General features: G+C 40.4%; 1 protein-coding gene across 6 annotated transcripts in view; it reads right to left on the reverse strand.

Moving 5' to 3' along the window:
* The window catches only part of ptpn20 (protein tyrosine phosphatase non-receptor type 20), a 44,798-nt gene that overhangs the window by 24,744 nt on the left and 944 nt on the right, over positions 1-19,110 (reverse strand). For 5 of the 6 annotated variants that reach the window (XM_069188848.1, XM_069188844.1, XM_069188847.1 and 2 more), the window contains exons 2-18: positions 16,596-16,729; positions 14,097-14,260; positions 11,319-11,384; positions 10,383-10,562; positions 9,832-9,907; positions 8,980-9,069; positions 7,399-7,477; positions 6,783-6,912; positions 6,481-6,552; positions 5,146-5,320; positions 4,857-4,992; positions 4,623-4,761; positions 3,176-3,328; positions 2,670-2,855; positions 2,363-2,522; positions 757-958; positions 183-274 (exon numbers count right to left, since the gene is read on the reverse strand). In XM_069188848.1, the coding sequence (XP_069044949.1) occupies positions 183-274; positions 757-958; positions 2,363-2,522; positions 2,670-2,855; positions 3,176-3,328; positions 4,623-4,761; positions 4,857-4,992; positions 5,146-5,320; positions 6,481-6,552; positions 6,783-6,912; positions 7,399-7,477; positions 8,980-9,069; positions 9,832-9,907; positions 10,383-10,562; positions 11,319-11,384; positions 14,097-14,260; positions 16,596-16,719 (2,224 nt within the window). In that variant the 5' untranslated portion in view covers positions 16,720-16,729. Of the gene's footprint in view, positions 1-182; positions 275-756; positions 959-2,362; positions 2,523-2,669; positions 2,856-3,175; positions 3,329-4,622; positions 4,762-4,856; positions 4,993-5,145; positions 5,321-6,480; positions 6,553-6,782; positions 6,913-7,398; positions 7,478-8,979; positions 9,070-9,831; positions 9,908-10,382; positions 10,563-11,318; positions 11,385-14,096; positions 14,261-16,595; positions 16,730-18,816; positions 18,850-19,110 lie in introns of all 6 variants that reach the window. The other variant, XM_069188845.1, reaches the window with a different exon arrangement.

A 19,110-nucleotide genomic window follows, 5' to 3' on the forward strand; every position in this document is an offset into this window, starting at 1 on the left:
AGGTAGTTTATGAATACAGAAATGGAAAAGTAACCAGCCATGTGACTCAGAAACAGACAACATCTTGTAACCCTTTTATTTCAGTCAATGGTAACTTTGCGGCTATTAAGGCATCACAAATGTAAAAAAGATGTTCCTGTGGAAATCTCGTGATTTTAGGGTCAAATTAAAGCTGTGCTTACCTGTTAAGCCTGAACTGCTGGGGTGATCCAGTGTTCTTTCAGAGTCTTTGTTTTGCAAAGAGGTGCTAGATTGTACATGAGAAACTGGGAGACTGAGAGAAGAGAGGAGATCAGGTGTTGAGAACTGACAGATCTTTACTACAGCAATTCCTAAAGCCACTCAGTATCCTAACTTTGAAGAGGCATCAGCATGAGGAACATGAAAGGCTCAACAACTGCTGTTTTTTTAAATGAGAAAGAGCACACAGGGGAAACAAATTTAAATTCCTGATCTACTATTATACAGACAGAACAACGTGTAATATACAAGATGATGAGAATTGATCATTGGAATCACTGGAATATGTAGTAAGGGGTTATGATTTTTGTGTTTATTTTTAAACACAAATTTGTCTGGAAAGCCAGTCTTATAATTTTAGACTTTTCATGTACAGTAAATCAGAAAATGCCCCAAAGATGTTCTTCTCTTATAAATTTGCATAACCCAGCAAAATGGTTATTTGCTTCCCTACATAATTAATACTGGTAATCTTTGTTTTCAATTTTGTTCAAATTCAGTGATAAAAAAGTGTACCTCCATGTCTGATCACTAATTGTTTTGTCCATCTTTATACTGATGTCATCACAGGATTTGCTCAAAGGATTGCTGGGAACACCATTCTCATCCCTGGTCAGCACTGTCTCTGAGCAAGACAGTCTCTTCAGCCGCTCGTGCTGGTCACAAGGAGCAGCATATCTGGGCGTGCTGCCTTCAGCAAGAGAGTATTTGTTTTCATCTAAAAAGAGAAAAAGAGCTTCGGGTTTTTAAATTCTTAAAATGTTCACTGGCCTCAACCTGCTAAACAAATGACTGGAATCATGTCTACCGACCCAGGATGGAAAATGGATGGAGAAACAGACTGAAGGCATGTAAGGGATAATGATGTGACTTCCATATTCTAGAATCTCCTTGTGTAATGTAGGTTACACAAGTGAGGGCGTCCAGGACACACTGCTACTTCCTAAAGCCGGAGGGATTACTGGCCCCTTAAAGGAGCATCAGTGGGAGCCTCTTGGATCCACTTGGCAAAGAGGAATCACTGCCCTTCTTACGAAAGAATGATAAACATTGAGAGAACCTTTTAGATTCAAGTCAGAAGAAACCTTAACCTCTGCTTTTAAATTAATTTGCATTATTTCAGGAGGACAACGTCTGCATGCCCATAACCTTTCTGGTAAACTACATTTCCTTTAATCACATCTAACGGACCTTGGTTTATCCTTCATATCAATGGACAGATTATATTTCTGAGTTCCCGTCAAGACCCTTAAATGGCTAAGTCTAGACACAGAACTCCCACAGAGATCACCAGCTGTTCAGATGATTACAAACAAAGCTATAGAAATGCATTAACTGGAAAACTTTCCACAATGGTGCACTTTTTGTAAGGAAGGAAACATGAACTCAAAATGCTACAGTATCTTCTCACTGGAAGAACTACTGTACCTAGGGAGTTTGCTTGGAAGGAAAATAGGGTATCTAACGTTATAAAAAATAAACATTTAATATTTTAAAATACAGTAGATTCTGGAAGATTCATTCACTTTGCATCTTAACTGTCACGCCCTCTGCAGCCGGAGGGCGCTCCTTCTCTGTCCTGTCCCTAGTTCCAGTCTGCTGTCCTTCCTGTCCCTCTCTTTCCCTTGGGCTATATATTTCCGGGTCTTGCACTCTGTCCTCGCTCAGCATTGACGTTCGGATGTCCTGAGACCCGCCTAGCACCAGGTCGCCCCATGTCCGCTCCCTGAGGGCATAGGTTTCTATACGGCATTCCTGAACTCTTTGCACTAATGAGCCCGGGCCTTTTTCCCGTCTCGCCGGTACGCATTTGGGTCTTTTTCCGCTCTCCTGCTCCCCACGGTTAGTCCCTTTGGACGTCCGTGACATTAACTGTGTTGTTCCCGACTATGGGGAAACAGTTGTAAAGATAGCATGTCTCTCGCCTTGTGATGAGAGCAGTTTTCTCCATTTCAGTATCCAGGGAAATGTATAGGAATATTTGAAAAATTAAATAAAGAAGACAGAATTCATTCAAATTGTCAGAATTCAACCCGTCAATGAGTCTGTGCTGCATAACGTTGCCTTTCAGGTGCACAACACATCCTACTGCTTCCCAGCTGTCGCCATTCCTACCACTCACCTGCAGCCAGGCTTTGGCTCAGCTGGCGTGAGCTCATTTCACTCTGGAACTTGTGCTGCGCAGAACAGAGGTTCAGCAGGTATTTGGAGATCCGTGAGCTCTCCGTGAGAAAGCTGTGCTTCTTCCCACTTGTGCTGCTCTCAACAGCAAACTTCTTACGCTGTGAGGAAAAAGCGATGAAGGATACGTTCAAAGCTGAGTTCTTGCTCTTCTTTACAAGGTCTCTTCCTGTTTTTTAGGACAGGAGCTGGCAGGAAGACACGTCAAGTATTTTCATTAACATTTGTGGTCTTTTTTTTTTACTCACAGTTGAGGAGATCCTTTCCGTCTCTCTCCACTGGAATCTAAGGCTGGCAATTCTGGAATTGTTCTTTACTTCATAAACAATAATGCCTTTGGCACATATTCCAAGAATCAGATCTCCCCCCCTGGGTTTCTTTGCTCGTGCAAGGCGGTGAAACAGCACTCCATACTCTGGCAGCTGCTGGGTGACCTAGAAGCATCAACAGTCAAAGTCAGCTTTCTGATGTTATGCAATAGGCATTAACGTGATAATGTATGTAGACAGAAACACAATAAGAAGGTAGTTTAGATATGAATCATCTAGACTTAAATTATTTTACCAATAAAGTCTCAGAAAATGTAAGAGTGGTTGCGGATTCTTCAATTTATCACTAAGAAAAATGGCTTGTATTTACTGTTTAAAGAACTTAAAAAAACACTAATTTTGAATTTTTAATGCAGCACATAGAATCACAGAGCTTCAATTATAAAAGTCTTAATGTATTTCAGTTGCAAGAAATCTTTCATCACCTTCAGGAATTCTATTTCTGCTTCTTCAGCAGGCAGTCTGGCATTGTTGGCATGCAGTCTTGGCAGTTCGTCTTTTAAAAAGGACAACACCAGCTTTTCAATCACAGTTTTCGGGATGTAGTGTTCTGGTTGGAAATAGTTCATGCCGTAAACCTTTACAAAAACATGATATATATATATTTACTATCAAAGATGCACTAAGATTCACTGCAGTTATTCATTAATGTATCCTGTATTAACAGTGGTGGCATTGATTTGACACTTCGGGAAGACTGCCTTGAAACAAACTATTTCAAAAGTAATGTGCTCAGCGTTGCACTGGAGAAGGTCATATTTATGTCATTAGTTTTCCATTATAAAATATGTTACTGGCCAAATAACTTAAGAACTTATTGACATGTTTTGAAATGTTTAATGCAATACATATTGTGGATGACAATCGACTGAAAAAATCAAATTATTCTGAGTTCAAGACTTTTCAGTACTGAAGTTTTATTGTCTCCCTATCATAGGAAAACAAGACAAAAAAAGAAAATGGTGTTAATATCAGTCAGAACAATAGTTACATACAAAAGGACTCCATTTGACCCATCTGACCCTTTTTGCTAATTAGTAGCTTATTGATCCAAGGATCCCATCTTACCATTTTTGGCAAAGAATTGGCTTCAAAAAGTACTTTTCAGCTATTTCGGTAAAGAAGTGCCTTCTGTTCCAGTTTTCAAATGTACTTCCATATAGTTCCATTTGTGTCCCCTGGTTCTTGTGTCAATGTTCATTCTGAAGTCCACTTCATTTAATTTGTCAAGGCCTTTGAGGACTTTGAATACTTGTATCAGGTCCCCTCATATTGTCCTCTTATTTCGAACTAAAAGGTTTCAGTTCTTTCACCCTATCACTGTAGGATATTGTTTTAAATCCCAGAAAGCATCTGGTTACTCTTCTCTGGGTTGATTCCAGAGCAATATATTTTCTGTAACATTGTAATCAACATTGTACACAATATTCTCAATGAAACCTAACTAGTATATTGTACAATGTTAACACAACATGCCTTGATTTGAATTCTACACTTTTAACTATGTAGCCTAATATTTTGTTTGCCTGTTTTAATGCTTTCCCACATTGCCTGGAAGCAATGTGTCAACATAAACACCCAAGTCTATTTTACAAATTGACTTCATACAACAGAAGTCTGCAATTACAATAGTATTTGAAAATAAGATTTTTTTGTACTAACTACTTCGGTAAAAGCTAGTCTACAGTGCCCCTCAGACTTATTCATACCTCCAGTAAAACAACAACACAGCACATCTCCTAACAGACTGAGTTATGGATTAGTAATTTTACATTACCAATTGGTAACATTAATTAAAAATCTGCAGGGCGTTACAAATGTTAATGCTTCAATCTTCTGTATATGTTATATCTTCTCCAGTGTGTGTGTTACCTCAGGGACATAATCTCCAAACTCAGCCTGGAGCGCCAGAGCACCGAGATACAAAGCTGTCTCATTACTGCAATACAGCCTCTCTTCGAGAAGATCCCTTCGCATCTGTAAATAGTACTGGTGCCTCGTTACTCCATGCCTTCAAGGTAGAAGCAAACAAGAAAAAATTACCTAACTGGAGACTGTAAAAAACACAGTAAACATGAGAATCATTGATTATTAAATAATACTTACTGAATAAAACTGATGTCATCCACAAAAAACTTTATCCTAAGGAACAGGACAAAGCCAATGGGTGTCCCTTTCTTCCAGCCTTCAGGAGCAACTTTTGATATTTTGGTGTCGTGGTCCAGAAAGAAAAACTCATCGTCTGGAAAGTGAATAGAATCACCTACTGTAAATACTTAATCATTTTAGCAACAACAAAAGATGAAGAGATAAAAAAGCATTGACATCACAACTTTGTTTCGTTGGTAATTCTGAAGCCTCCAGGTAATGCTTAAGGAAACAGTAGTGAAAGTACCATCAATGAAAGCCAGGCCAAAGTAGAAATGCTCCACCAGGTTTGCATGAGCCACCACCATGTCAAAGATATCTCTGGCTTTGGACTTCATCTCGCATTTCACCTGAATGGACTGTCCATTTGGCATTAACACAAGGAGAGCTCTCTGCACGGAGCTGGTTTTCCCCTTCTTTGTCTGGAAGGAAGGAGAACAGACCGATCTGTTACTTTATTTTCAACACTGCGCTATTCACACCCCAGATACTTCAATGAGATGGCTGAATTGTATTGCACTCATATATTCACTGCCTTTGAACACTGTAAAACATTGTGCCTGCTTGGGCATTGGGAATAGATGAGGTTGAGAAATGGGCTGGCACAGCTTAGCTGGGTACACCATACAGCTTAGCCACGTACACCATTAAAGCACGCTGGCCTGCGGTGGCTTCTGAAGCTGCACGTTTGTGGCTTTGAAGGACAGTCCCCTGGGGACAAGGTTTCAAACGGCAGGTCAGCTGGGGAACAGATGGCCCTGGGAGGGCAGAGCAGGTTCAGGCTGTGCTAAGAGTGCCTGCATATGGGCAGCATTTAGAAATAGGTTACTGCGGCTGACAGAATGTATTAAGTCTGTCTGGTTTGTAGCTTGTATTTTGCATTGCTACTGTATATTCCAGCTGAACTATAACAGGCCTTTTTCAGATCACACTGATTGTTATCCTTATTTATCCATCTCCTTTTACCTCCAATCACACTTGTATGGCTCACATTGGAGCTGTGCCTTGCAGAATAAAGCTTGTGTAAGAAAGCCAATACTCCCTCTCTCTTCTAGCCTTTTCATGCAGCTGCATCTGGAATCGCACCTGATGGCCAGCTCAGCGGACACAGCCAAATTGACATGGTGGCAGAGTGTGGATTGGCTTGCAGAATGGATCCCAAGGCCACCGATGGCTTTGTTCTATTTTCAGATGTGTCTAAACTAAGAAGATGGACCAAATACCCATGAACAGATACCTCCTGGGTGATATACTCCGAAGAAGACGTGAGATGGGGCTCTGTAATTTAAATTCTTGTTTTATTATGTGTGATAGTTCTCAGTGACTCTAGAACAGAGGAGCATGAAGGAATGAGGTACGGTACACACTAATCTGGGGCTGACCTTGCTCCATTGTCAGATAACTAGTGAGGCTGATCTCTCGCAGTGTGGCTCCAGCTTGGCTCAGGAATATAGCCAGGGTGACAGGAGCCATGGACCCTGCTTAGCTCGAGTGTGCCGGCGTGAAAAGGCTTAAAGGGGGTGTCGTGTGCAAACAGTATTCAGCTGCGTACGCTCCTATAATGAAGAAAATCTGTTTTTACCACTATTGACCCAGGCAATTCCAGTTGTATCTGTGGTTCTCCAGACATTCTGATGAATTCAGGTCCCAGATTCTTTGAAGAGACACAGACATACAGGCGCATGTGAGGAGAACATTCTCAGGATAAAAAAAGACGCCCAAATGTGTTTTCACAATGATGTGCAAAAGATCAGAGTGGCTTGACTAGAACAAATAAAACAAATAGTACAATCTGTGCTTCAACGCATGCTGACATAGTTCCTCTGCACAGATGTCTGTAAAATGCAAAACTCCTCTATGATTTCACAGGTTCAAAGAGGCTACCTTAGATTTCTTTTGTGTAAGGCTGGTGGAGGAGGCTCTGGACTGTGTAGACTTGTTGTCACTGGGATGGGGAACATCCAGGTAAGAGCTTCTATTCAGCCAGCTGCAGCTGCTGCCTGTGTGCTGTTCTCTGAGCGTGGGAGTTCAGCATGAAAAACAAGAAAGTAGTTGAGTCGGAGGGCAGGGCAGTGATAATACTAATCCAACTGAGGACAGCGCAGTTACAGATGGAGATGCAGATTTTTAGTTTTCTGATGGGACTTTTCTTCATCACATATCTACCACACTCACATCATCTACCACAAGGCAGCTATTGCATAGGTGAATATTTTAAATAAAATTCCTTTGTACAATTTATTGAACACGCAAAGCAATATGATATGATGAAAACGTAAAATGAGTTCTGAGTCTTCAAAAGTAAGCTTCTTGTTGAAATTCCAATTCCAATCCAATATTACCTTTCTACTGCAATCACTTAAGATCATTTTAGTCTCTTAAATGATTTACCCATGCTACCATACGTACGGTTTAAATCTGTGCATAATATTCATTGAACAAAAAGGACTGTGGCAAGGCGTTCTGCTTCCTGCTGGACAGTAATTGTCAGTCTTGTTACCTGTCAGTGCTGGTCAGAAACATACTGCCGCCTAATCTCTTATTATGAGCCATCCAGCCAGCCTGGTGACGTGAAGTCCCTGTAAAATATCCGGCACAGCACAATGGATATGCGGTACAGAGCATCTGAAAACAGATCACCTTCCAAACTGGCCTCCACCACAAATAGATCTTCATCGAAATGAATTCATCTTGATGGCTAGCCAGCAACAGATACTCGGACTGCAAGGTTCATAACAAATACAATATTTATCTTGGGAAGACTATGCAGACAGCAATGAGGAAAAATACATTTTCGAGAAGGCCTTTTTATTGTTTTATTAAAGCACTGCATTTCTGCAGGCCTGCAAGACACCGTACGTGAGTACAATGTCAAGTGAGCGCTCAGTTCCATAATGTCCACCATAGAAACGGTGTTCGCTACATCTGTATTCTGACATTTCTTTCTGCACTTCCTCCTTTCTTCTGCTTTGCTTTCAATGTAGTGTTCTGTGCTTTTTACTCTCCCAAAACCAGGCTCAGAATTCAGAATGAGTTCAGGCTAGGGGGCTAACAACAGGAGAGCACATCCGTGATACACGCACGGACCTAAGGGGACTCAACAGATGATGTTTTTAAGGACTACCAATGTAGACCATGGCTCACGGAAAAAAAAAACAAACTTTTTGCTGCATATCACTGTTTCTTCTTTTCAGCAATAATACAAACATACAGAAAGTACAGTGTGTATTACACATCACTTTCCAAACAACATTATCAAAGAAGAAAACATTTTTAAAACATATTTCATAGCAAACTACTGACAGTGTAGTGCTATAGACAGGCTGAAGTAGTTCAAGTAGTACTATAAACAGGCACAGTTTTTCCTCTGTATAAAAGAAAAGACATGGCTGTTTCATTTTTCTCCTTTATAAATAAGAAATTACTGTCTAATAAGAATAGTTACATAATTCTTAAGGCTTCTGACAAAAAAAAAACTTTTGTCAAGGTTTATGAGATGCATGGCAAAAGCAAGTTTAGCCTCTAATACAATCTAATCTCTATTTTATTTCTAAAAGTATGGCTGTGTAGAATATAAGATATTCACTGTAAGGAATCCTTCAGAATCCTTTAGTAGATTTATAGATTTTACATTTTTTATTCCATTATCATAGGAGGTAATACTTATACCTGATAGATCTGTACTTTGTCGTACAAAATGTTGCCTTTCAGGTTTATGGATAAGTAGAGAGAACACGATGACGTAAATAACAAGGAACGACAGGTAATGAGTTAATTAGTCTTGATTAGTACATTTGATAGATTAACAAATTCAGCACTTAATTATAGGTGCTCATGTACAGTTTAACTTGTGGTAATGTGCATCATGTGAATCTCATCATTGTGACTTAACGATGAAAAATAAAAAGCGTTCTTTTTTCAAATGCTGATTAAGTTGTATTAATAACTATTTACAGTAAGTTGTTATAATGGCTGAAAACACTAGTAGAGGCACTGAGTAAATGTTTAATGGTCATAACACAACCATACTCTCACATTTATTTAAAACTTTGGCAGAGCAGCTTATGTTTGTTTTTGATACCTTGTTTAGTTTCTGTGTCGACTGGCAATCCAGAACTTTCTCCAGACGCGCTGTTTGTGTCACTGTACCCTGAATGAGGCCTCTGTCTGCCTGCAGGTCCAACACAATGAAAGCGTACAGGTGAGGGGTGGCTGTCTGAGGGAATGTTGCATGGAACATAAGGAAGAAGAGACTGGGGAAAATGTTCAGCAAGAGCAGAATTTCATGGTTTAACATAAGCAGGTACACATATTCATGATTTCAGGCTATCAGCTGGCTTTATCTTGTTCTCAGTTCAGGGTAATTCCTTAATCTTATTACTGGCATTACAATATGCAGTACCTATGAAAAAAAGAGAATGCTGTGACACTCCAGTAACCTTAACTCTGCAAAGTTAAGAAGGGTATCTAATCCCAGAATTCACAGTGATGAGAGATACAGACAGAGAATGGGAAACAATAAGAGACTTAAATACAAACATTTCCTATTTATTTAGTTTTATGAGATTCCCCAAGAGAGGCTATAGTCAGCTATAGACGTTTCAAACCTTTAGGTAAAATTGATTTTTTAGAAGCTTCATTGATTTAAGAGACATTGTTGTGGCTGTGATATTCAGTTTTCAAAGTAACAAAAATGGTCACACAAGATTAAGTGGGGTTTAGAAATATACGGAATAGTATAATGTAACTACCCAGTCCATATTGCTCTGTGTAACTTGTCCTTTATGCTGGAATGTCATGTTATTGCTCACCAGCAACCAGTAACTACAGTATCTTCTCCTTGTCACAGCTCTCCATTGTGTAACCTCACAATCTACAGTGCTAGTGAGGATCTCTCCTTCACCATGAAATGGGCATACGGAGCTGTCCTTACTGTGCAACCTCTCTCTGATCATCTGAGTCCGACTGCTCAGGAGAACTGCACTCGCAGAAAAAGACACGCGGTCTACCTGCAAAAGAAGAAAGGCACCGGCTTTAAATAGCCCCTATATTTCAGTTCTTCTCATCACACACATGTTCATTGATTAGCAAATTTATATCAGATGGCACATACTAAAGACGTCAGAAGGGTTATGAGCACAAAGTGTAAAATGTGAAAATGTCTTTGCAATTTATAGATGTCAGTGGACAGTCACGCTGCAGTGGACAACTCTGGAACGTTTGAATTGGATTAATTAATTTCCCCTCTCTGGCCATTACTGCTCTGGAACAGACCCAGGAGGGAGGAGCTTTTGTGACTGGTCTGCCGGTGTCAGTCTGTGTGACTCTTAGCAAGACCTCTGGCCAACTGGCCCTTTTCTTCTTCAGGTTTTCTTATGGACCAATGGCTCCTGTACAGTACTTTCCGCCGTACAGTTAAGCAAAACTGCCTATGACCCAAATTGCTCTTTTCTGTTTTATTCTGTTGTAAAGAATCATACATACAGAGTGTTGCAGCACATCTTCAACCAGCTGCTTGATGACTCTGTTAGGAGGTGGCAGGACCGATGCTTTATGGTGCATTTCACAGGCTTCAAGAATGGTCTGCAGAGCCACCCGCTTGTGCGCCGTGTCTTCACACATGCTCAGTAACAGGCAATTCAAGTGGTCACTCAGCTGGATGGGCTGTACAGGAAGTCAAAGACAGCATAAGCACAGTCTTTACAAGGCGTGGGGAGCAAACTTTCTCGTAAATTGAAAAGCCAAGGGAGTTAGTGCCAGATTTACAGGGGGATGTCTAGACAGAAACCAAACTATTGTGTAGTAGCCGTCCAACACAACAGTTTAGTAACGTGTCATTGATTACAAATTGATCCAGCTATTGGAAAAACAGGTGGGAACTTTTTTTTCTCCAAAGAATGTGTCAAAGCCGCACAAACACTTAAAACAAATATCATTCCTAATGCTTTTTTTTCACCCATCTGTTTTCTAATTGTTTCTTCCAATTCATGGTTACAAAGGAGCTAGCACCCTTATCAACAAGCGACAGACACAAGGTGGGATACATCGTGGACAGGACACCCGTCCATCGCAGGGCAGACACACAGACACAGTCACACCATGGCCCACCTTCCCAGAAGCCAATCAACCTGCCAGTCGTTTTTTGGACTATGTGAGGAAACCCATGCAAACAGAGGGAGAACATACAAACCTTACACAGCTAGCACCCCGTGTCTGGAATTAAACCCAGGGCCCCCCTACTGCAAGGAAGCAAGGCTTATTGCCACCCCTAATCCCTTCCATGTACTCTAAAATGCAACATTAATTGAGTGGATTAAACATGAGCACTGCCCAAATTACAGCAAAGCACATAAGGATTCAGTGCCTAGTGTCGTGTTTCTATCTTGGAATAACAGGACCACGAAAATGCAAGCACTCTACCTGGTTCTGGGGAACATGGTAATCAGCAGACCAGTAAAGAGTCATCCCCAGAGAATAGACATGTACCTGTAAAATAAACATGAGTTAGGAGGGCATTTGTGATCAGGGTCAGCACAAAAGACTCAGTACTAATGAAAATTATACATGTCTTTACCTCTGTTATCAAAAAATCTATTTTGACAATGTAATGACATGCAATGACTTTTAAAAAAGATGACTGTACAATAATATTATTGGAGTAAATAAGACAATCAGAATGAATCATTCATTGCTGAAATGCCATTATGTTAATTTTACTAAGTTATACAAAATAAATATAAAATGGATGATTCATTTTTAGTCTATATGTGGGTTATACGTGGGTGTTTCTTTTTATAGTTGTCTTTTATTGATAAAAATAAATTTAGTCATATCTGAACTAAAAATCCCTGTTTACTGTGAATTCTTAAAAAAACTTTTGGTGTTGACAATAAGCAATTCTTTATTCACTTTAAGTGCAAAACAAGTAGTTTTTTGGAATGATAATTGCCTACTGCTGTGGCAGCATGACAATAACCTATTTGTGAGGGGAGTGTGGGTGTTGTCATGGAGACAGAATGCAGTGCCAATCTTTTTATATCCCTCCCCTGACTTCCCTGAATGAATGGGAATGGCCAATGGACACCGGAAATCTTCAAGTCAAGCATGTGTAATTGCAAAACATATTTGAACATATGTCTGTGAAAATACAATACACTTTTGGAGGCTTTTAAAGCTCTCTTCACAAATTCTTCGACAAATTCAAATGTATTGGCATGTCTAACCTAAAGTGTTGGATCCTTATGTGTATTTAGTTAAATTTAACAACGTTATTGCATATTTTGGGCTTAAGATTAATTTATGATTAATTTAATACTTATACTGCAGAATTTGTATCATCTCAATTGGAAATTATATTTTTTTTTCCAATTTATTTTCACATCGATAGAAACCTATTGAAAAGACATGATACTGTTTGTCGTAAACTGTGTTTACCAAACAAAATAAAGCCAAAGTAGATCCCCTTTTGGACTAAAATCTATTATTTAGAATAGACTCTATTATTTAACTCCACATTATGCATGTCTATTGGTTCTATACATGCATCTGTATAATAATAATTTGCATTCCTTTTCAAATGTTTGAATGAAACCACAAGTTTAAAAAATATGCAAAAAAAAACAGAAATTCCTCCCCTTTAAATCAGCTTCCTGGTTGGTCAGTGAAGCCTGTGTACTGAATAGGAATCAAATGTTCTGATTTCTAGAAAAGTTCTTGGCAAAATACTTTGAAGTACAGAGCACAACCTGCTATGTACAGTTAAACATCATCTTGGCTTAATACTAACACCATTCTAATGTTGTTTAGGCTTTACTTCACCCTATAAAAATGAACCACGTAAAGTAAACATGTTAATTAAGATTTATTGAGATTAGGTTATTTAATAAAATTTAAATCCATCCATTTTCTAATCCACTTATCCAGTACTGGGTCACGGGGTGAATAAAATGTGTGCTTTAAAAATCTGATCCATATACCGGACTTTCCAAAATGAAAGAAATGCTTAACACTAGAGGGCGCAGTGACCTGCCTTGTGCTTCATGAAAACTTACCTTGAAACCTCTGTATCTGAGATTTTGTAACATGAACTACAGCACCTATTTACAACCACACTCTATGCAATACAGTAAGAGAGAATCTGGAACACATGGAGGCATGGAGCTAATGATTTTCAAAGTCTATATTACAGCATACAAATGTAATGAAGTATTTTACAGTATGTTAAAAAGCAAATAGTATTGCAACATGTGATCAGTATAAATATGTTCACAGGGAAGAGTTAGTATTAGCAGCACTAATAATATACAGAGAATCAGAGTTTTATAATATCTCCTTAAAACTGAATATTGATTGAATGTCTTGACGCACATTCCGTATAGCAGGATAGTGTAGGATGAGTGTGTAGGATGTTCGATCTGTCATGATGGCCATGGTGTGAAAGTAGCGTCAGGATTTTTTCTGCTTTGAGTTTCTGATCTGAGAGACACAGGAGTGCGTTGGTTAGAGCTCAACTTCACAGATCGTGGATTCTGGGTTTGTTTCTAGACTGGAAGATTTCTGTGTAGAGTTCGCATGCTGTCCTGTGTCTCCGTGGATTTTGGCCAGGTGCTCCAGTTTTTCTAGTTTTCTCCCATCACCAAGGGGCAGGCCGGCTTGCATTACTGATGTCTCTGTTGGGTCCCCGTGTGCGTGTGCCCAGCAATGTGCCCTGTGTCCTGTGTCCCGTGTGTGATGTAGTCCTGATTTGTGCCCAAAGCATCTTGGGTAGGATCTAAGTTTCTGCAACCCTTTCCAGGAGAAAACAGATTTCTGATGATGGATGGGTATTGCAACAGTGAAATGTATTTGTTTTCAACTGGTGTCTATTGATTCCACATATTTTAATAAATATCAGTTTTAAATGATATTTTCCGTTCAGATATGTGACATCAGAAGCTTTTTGTTGTTAAGCTGGTAAACTGGTATGCTACTGGAACCTAAAAAGACAATACACACTCACCAAGTATCTAACCAGTGTGAGGGACAGCAAGGAGAAACACGGAGTGACCACAGCCTGGACATAGAAACTGGGTGGCACAGGCAGACCTGACTGCCCAGAGAGGACAGGCTGAACTCCCACTACCAGCAGGGAAAGGTGGAGACAGAGCTGAATTTGAATTAAAGGGACTTTAATAAACACTTTTTTCATTTTTTTCTCACCTTCTCCATTGCCAGTCGGGAGGAAAGGGCATGACCCTGGAGCAACTCTGGTGCCATAAATACACAGACCTCATCATTCAAGGTGCTGTTCTTAATAGCAAGACTTCCATTGGCTGAGAGGAGAAGTGACCCAGGACAGATGATACTGCAGACATTGTTGTGACCTAAAAAATGAAATAACATTTTCCATCTTAACGTCTAGCAATAATGCTTATAAATAACAGTGTCCTTGTGCATTTTCACAAATATTACTGCAACTATGGAACAAGTAAAGGTTAATTCCATGCTGAAAAGAGATGGGTGTGTGCCCTTTCACATCTGAAGAAGACTCCACAGCCAAAACGTTGTGTTTTTCTTCTCTTTTCAGAATGGAATAAACCTTTACTGTTCTTTTGCAGCCAACGCATGCTGACGCACCTCCCTACTTGAATTACTACAACTATGCTTTAGACTGATTCCGTACACTTTAAGCTTTACATTTAAAAATAGTTGTATTTTTATGTGGTACTATCATAAAAAAGACAATAGATACACATGTGCCTTGCTGCCTTGTCGTTTTATTTTATCGAAAGGAACTCATCACATACAGTAGCTGCGTCAAATTTGCAAAGCTATTATCAGGATAACTTCAACTTATTTTCTGGAGCAGGTGTATTGACATTGCATTGAGCAGATAATGGAATTGATCAACAGGAGGCCTATTATAAAATTCACAGGCTAGTAATGTGCGTGGCCACTGCAGGAAGATATACAGTCATCCAAAACATTGTCAAATCAGTGAGAAACGCTTTGTAGCAGGTTTGCAGGATGCTTTCTTGTGGAATTCTCTCCTGTTCCTCTTGGAGAGCTTGAACAAGCATGTGCCTGTTCACTGGTCCCTGAGCCCTATGGAATCCCAGTTTATCCATAACCCAACTGCTCCAGGGATGCTGTATTAATGGCTGACCCTGCGCTCTGACCCCAAACTTCTCTCCCTGTCTGTGTGTCACATGGAGAGCAAGTAGGGGTATGTGAAAAGACAAATTCCTAACACGAGAAATTGTATTTGAACACCTTGGTTATCCTCATTGAATGGTGTCATCTCGGGCAGGATTACAGAATGAGTAGAAAGGTACAGTAGATCCCAGAACCATCAGGGATCATCTTCTGTACACAAAACCTGGATTCAGCACTAAAGATGGCAGAGGTGTTGAGGTGTTGCTACAACATACCAATGGCATGAATGCACTGATCTCTTGATATTGGTTCTGTGCTTTTCTTTTTTAATTTTAACCAGGCTTGACATTCGTGAAATGAAACCTCCTCATCACCTGGTTCCAATCAGCTCTTTCATTAAAGAGGGTAATATGCTTATGCTACAGTCAAACTCACTTAAATGTATCACAGTCACTCATGTATAATTCATCCAAATGATGCCGAAAACATTTAAGCAATAATCCAAATCCATTACTTTCTAAAATAAAAAAAAAACATCTGTTCCAGTGAAACATTTCTTCTGGTTCTCAGGATATTTAATCAGATAATAGGAGCTGTTTTTCTAGTAAGTAACAACCGTATCAATTTTGCAAGACATACTGTAGAGAGAATATACAGGATGCCGGAGATCTCCTACTTTTGTACTCCCTGGGGAAACTGTAGTATACTGATCCATTCATATTGATCAAAGGGCTAAAGGCACACTCCTCTGAGACGCTCGTACCTTCAATCCAACTAATGTGGACATGGGGGGGGTCTCATGAAACACTGACAACAAAACAGACACCAGCATGGCTTCTTACATGGTGCCCACTGTCCTTTCCCTCTCCCAGAAGTTTTCTGTTTGTTCTCCCCCAGGCATGTAGCACCTTGAAGTTGTGTTTTGAGCACTACGTCATAGCATTGGAAAGGGCTTTTGCTTCCAGGCTACAGTGAGGAGCATACAACTGACATCAGATCCCAATGGTGCACTGGGCTCGTGGATAGCAGTAGGTAGTGTTAGGAATTAGTAGTGAGGACCCTATGCAGAAAACCAGGGCAAACTCCAAAAGGCGTAGTTGACAGAACAACCCGAGGTCCGAAAGCCGTAGGTAAACTAGCCGGTGCAAAAGTACTAATAACCAGGGGCGGTGAGGAAGCCGAGAGTCAAAACCAGAACGAGAGCAAAGGTACCAAAACAGAAACCAGGAGACGTAGACAGAGAACAAGCCAGGGTCAGGAAGCTAAAAACCAAGTAGTAAATAACAATGAGACTGGGAGTAGCTCTAGCCAGGAAAACCCTAATACTGAACACCGGGAAGAGTGTGAGGAGGCACTAAATAGGCTGGGGAAAAGGGCTGATTGGGAACTGTGCTGGAATGTGAGGTGGAATGCCGATTCCTCCGGGGGCATGGCGTGACAGGTAGAGACTGGTCCCTCTCCTTGAGAGTGAATAACAGAGGTTGAGCTCATGTCACATTGACCCCATGACTTCTGTTTCCATTATAAACCATACGGCACTTTACGATATTATCCTCCTTCTACCTTGATATGACGCCTCCAGTAAAGACTCTGTTGTCCCCAGCAGCAGAGACCAGATGTCATCTTCCTCCAGCGGTCCTCCTCTGACCTCCAGCACTTCGGCCAGGGTCACAAAGGTGCTACTCATTCTGTGAAGGCTACAAAAAAGCAGTATGAACATCATTATACTGTATGGCTAGTGTTGAAGCTTAAGAACACAAACACATTGACATTTAGTATATTTAAGTACTATGTATAATTCTGGACTTGTAACTGGAAGTACTGTAGGTACCAAAAATTCCTAGGTGAGATATTTCTCTGGTACTCTTGAGCAAGGTACTTCACCTCAATTGTTCTGATAAAATACCCAGCTGTACAAATATTAGTAAGTTGCTTTGGATAAAAGCATCAGTCAAATCAATTTGCAGTACCCATGTCTGTCTAATTTTCTTCTCATATTTAATGGGGATATATTTTTCATATCATAATCTTGGCCATGTGGTAACATGCAGATGGTGTGTGGCATTGGATTTTATTTAATGACCTTTGACACCACTGCAATCTCCCTGATACTGGCAAAGTGAGAATTCTGGGTGGGCACAGAGAAACCCCTCGCTGTGATACTGCCAGGAGAAAGAGTTGGCAGAGTTGTCACTTGAGCTGTGTTGATTGAGAATTGACTCCACTGATCTCGGTCTAATTCATGAAACACAGGAAGAATCCATTCTGAAGAGCAATGGCCCACACGTGGTGATGTCAATAGAGCTGCAACATGTAACCTTGCTGGTTCAACATGCTCTTGGGAATAATTATGGCAAAAGGGAACAAGTGGGGCTATTATACAAAATTAAGCATCGTGTCATAAACAGAAATGTCTGAAAAGTGAAGATGGGCTGCAGACTGTAGAGAGCAGTTGCCACCATTAACTAGAACTTTGAATACTGGGCCCTCACCACATGAGACATGCTTTCAGAAGTCACAGGTTTCCCTACATACAGAACTCAAACCTCTGCAATAGTATTGCTGCCTGTACTTACAGTATGTGGGCCTTGAGGCAATTTCTAATGGGCTGTCTGATAAAATGACATTGTAGCACAGCGATATAACACTGTGTATGCAGAGTAGTGGTTAGGGTATTGGACTCCTCACTAGAAGGTTTTGTGCATTTTCCACAAAGGTACTTGTAGAAGCCATGTGTCACGGACGTCCAAAGGGACTAACCGTGGGGAGCAGGAGAGCGGAAAAAGACCCATATGCGTAGCGGCGAGACGGGAAAAAGGCCCGGGCTCATTAGTGCAAAGAGTTCAGGAATGCCATATAGAAACCTATGCCCTCAGGGGAGCGGACGTGGGGCGCCCTGGAGCTAGGCGGGTCTCAGGACATCCGAACGTCAATGCTGAGCGAGGACAGAGAGCAAGACCCGGAAATATATAGCCCAAGGGAAAGAGAGGGACAGGAAGGACAGCAGACCGGAAACTAGGGACAGGACAGAGAAGGAACGCCCTCTGGCTGCAGAGGGCGTGACACCATGTTGTTGGAAATGATACCTTGGCTTCATTCAAGACACAGCAGGATGAGATCTTCAGGTTGGTTAGATACTATGGAACAGGCTTGTTGGTATCAATAGCCTCCCTCTGTTTGTAACTATTGTTATGTTTTTTCATTTGCATTTCCTTTGTTTCCAAGACAGTTTCCTAAAATTAATGTACAAGTCTTTTTGATATCTTGAATACAGTGTTTTATGTAATACTTCAGGTGATCTCAGTGTGATTACAGGTGACTTGTAAACGTTCCCAGTTTTAACGGCCTCATTTGCTTCCGGTACAGCCTTTTAAGCTGATGCTGAACTTCAGAAGGGAACCATTTAAACAAGGGATGTTAATCCAATGACTTAATAGCGCGAAACTGAAGCAGAAGAAAAGACAGCCTGATTCTGAAAAATGTCAGAGACTGTTGCTTTACAATACCTGGTTTATCTATAAAAGAATTTCTTATTGGAACTGCGGAATCGGAAGGAAATTCAATCTAGTCAGACACATTCCTAGATATACTGAACAGTGCCGCTTTTGTTTTGAACAGGCCTATTCAGTCTGATATCTGTGGTTCTGTAGGTTTGTGGGGCAAATCCAAGCCAAGTCTTAACAACCTACTAAGTATCACATACTGTGGTAAAAACAAAACATGCTTACTGTATGCTACCTAACAACACTGTACGCTACCTAACAACAGGAAATGAGGTTCTTACCTGGCTGTTCTGTATGTTATTTTGATTAATAACCTACAGCACAAGACAAAACAGTGATTAAGGGGAGGGTGCCAATGCAAAAGGCCATGCTAAACCCAAAAAATCACACTAAAGCACACTCAATACTTTCAAAAACATCATGCTGTAAAATAAACTGTTATTGTTTTACAGTTGTTTTAAATTACAAAATAAACAAACGTGTCTCCAGGGTGTATATGATGCAGGCGATATATACTATTTATATATTAGTGTGTCTTGCTGCATTGTTATGTACGGTATACAGTACTTTTCTCA

Source organism: Lepisosteus oculatus, chromosome 4 (genome assembly GCF_040954835.1).
Source record: "Lepisosteus oculatus isolate fLepOcu1 chromosome 4, fLepOcu1.hap2, whole genome shotgun sequence".
NCBI classification, from domain to species: domain Eukaryota; kingdom Metazoa; phylum Chordata; class Actinopteri; order Semionotiformes; family Lepisosteidae; genus Lepisosteus; species Lepisosteus oculatus.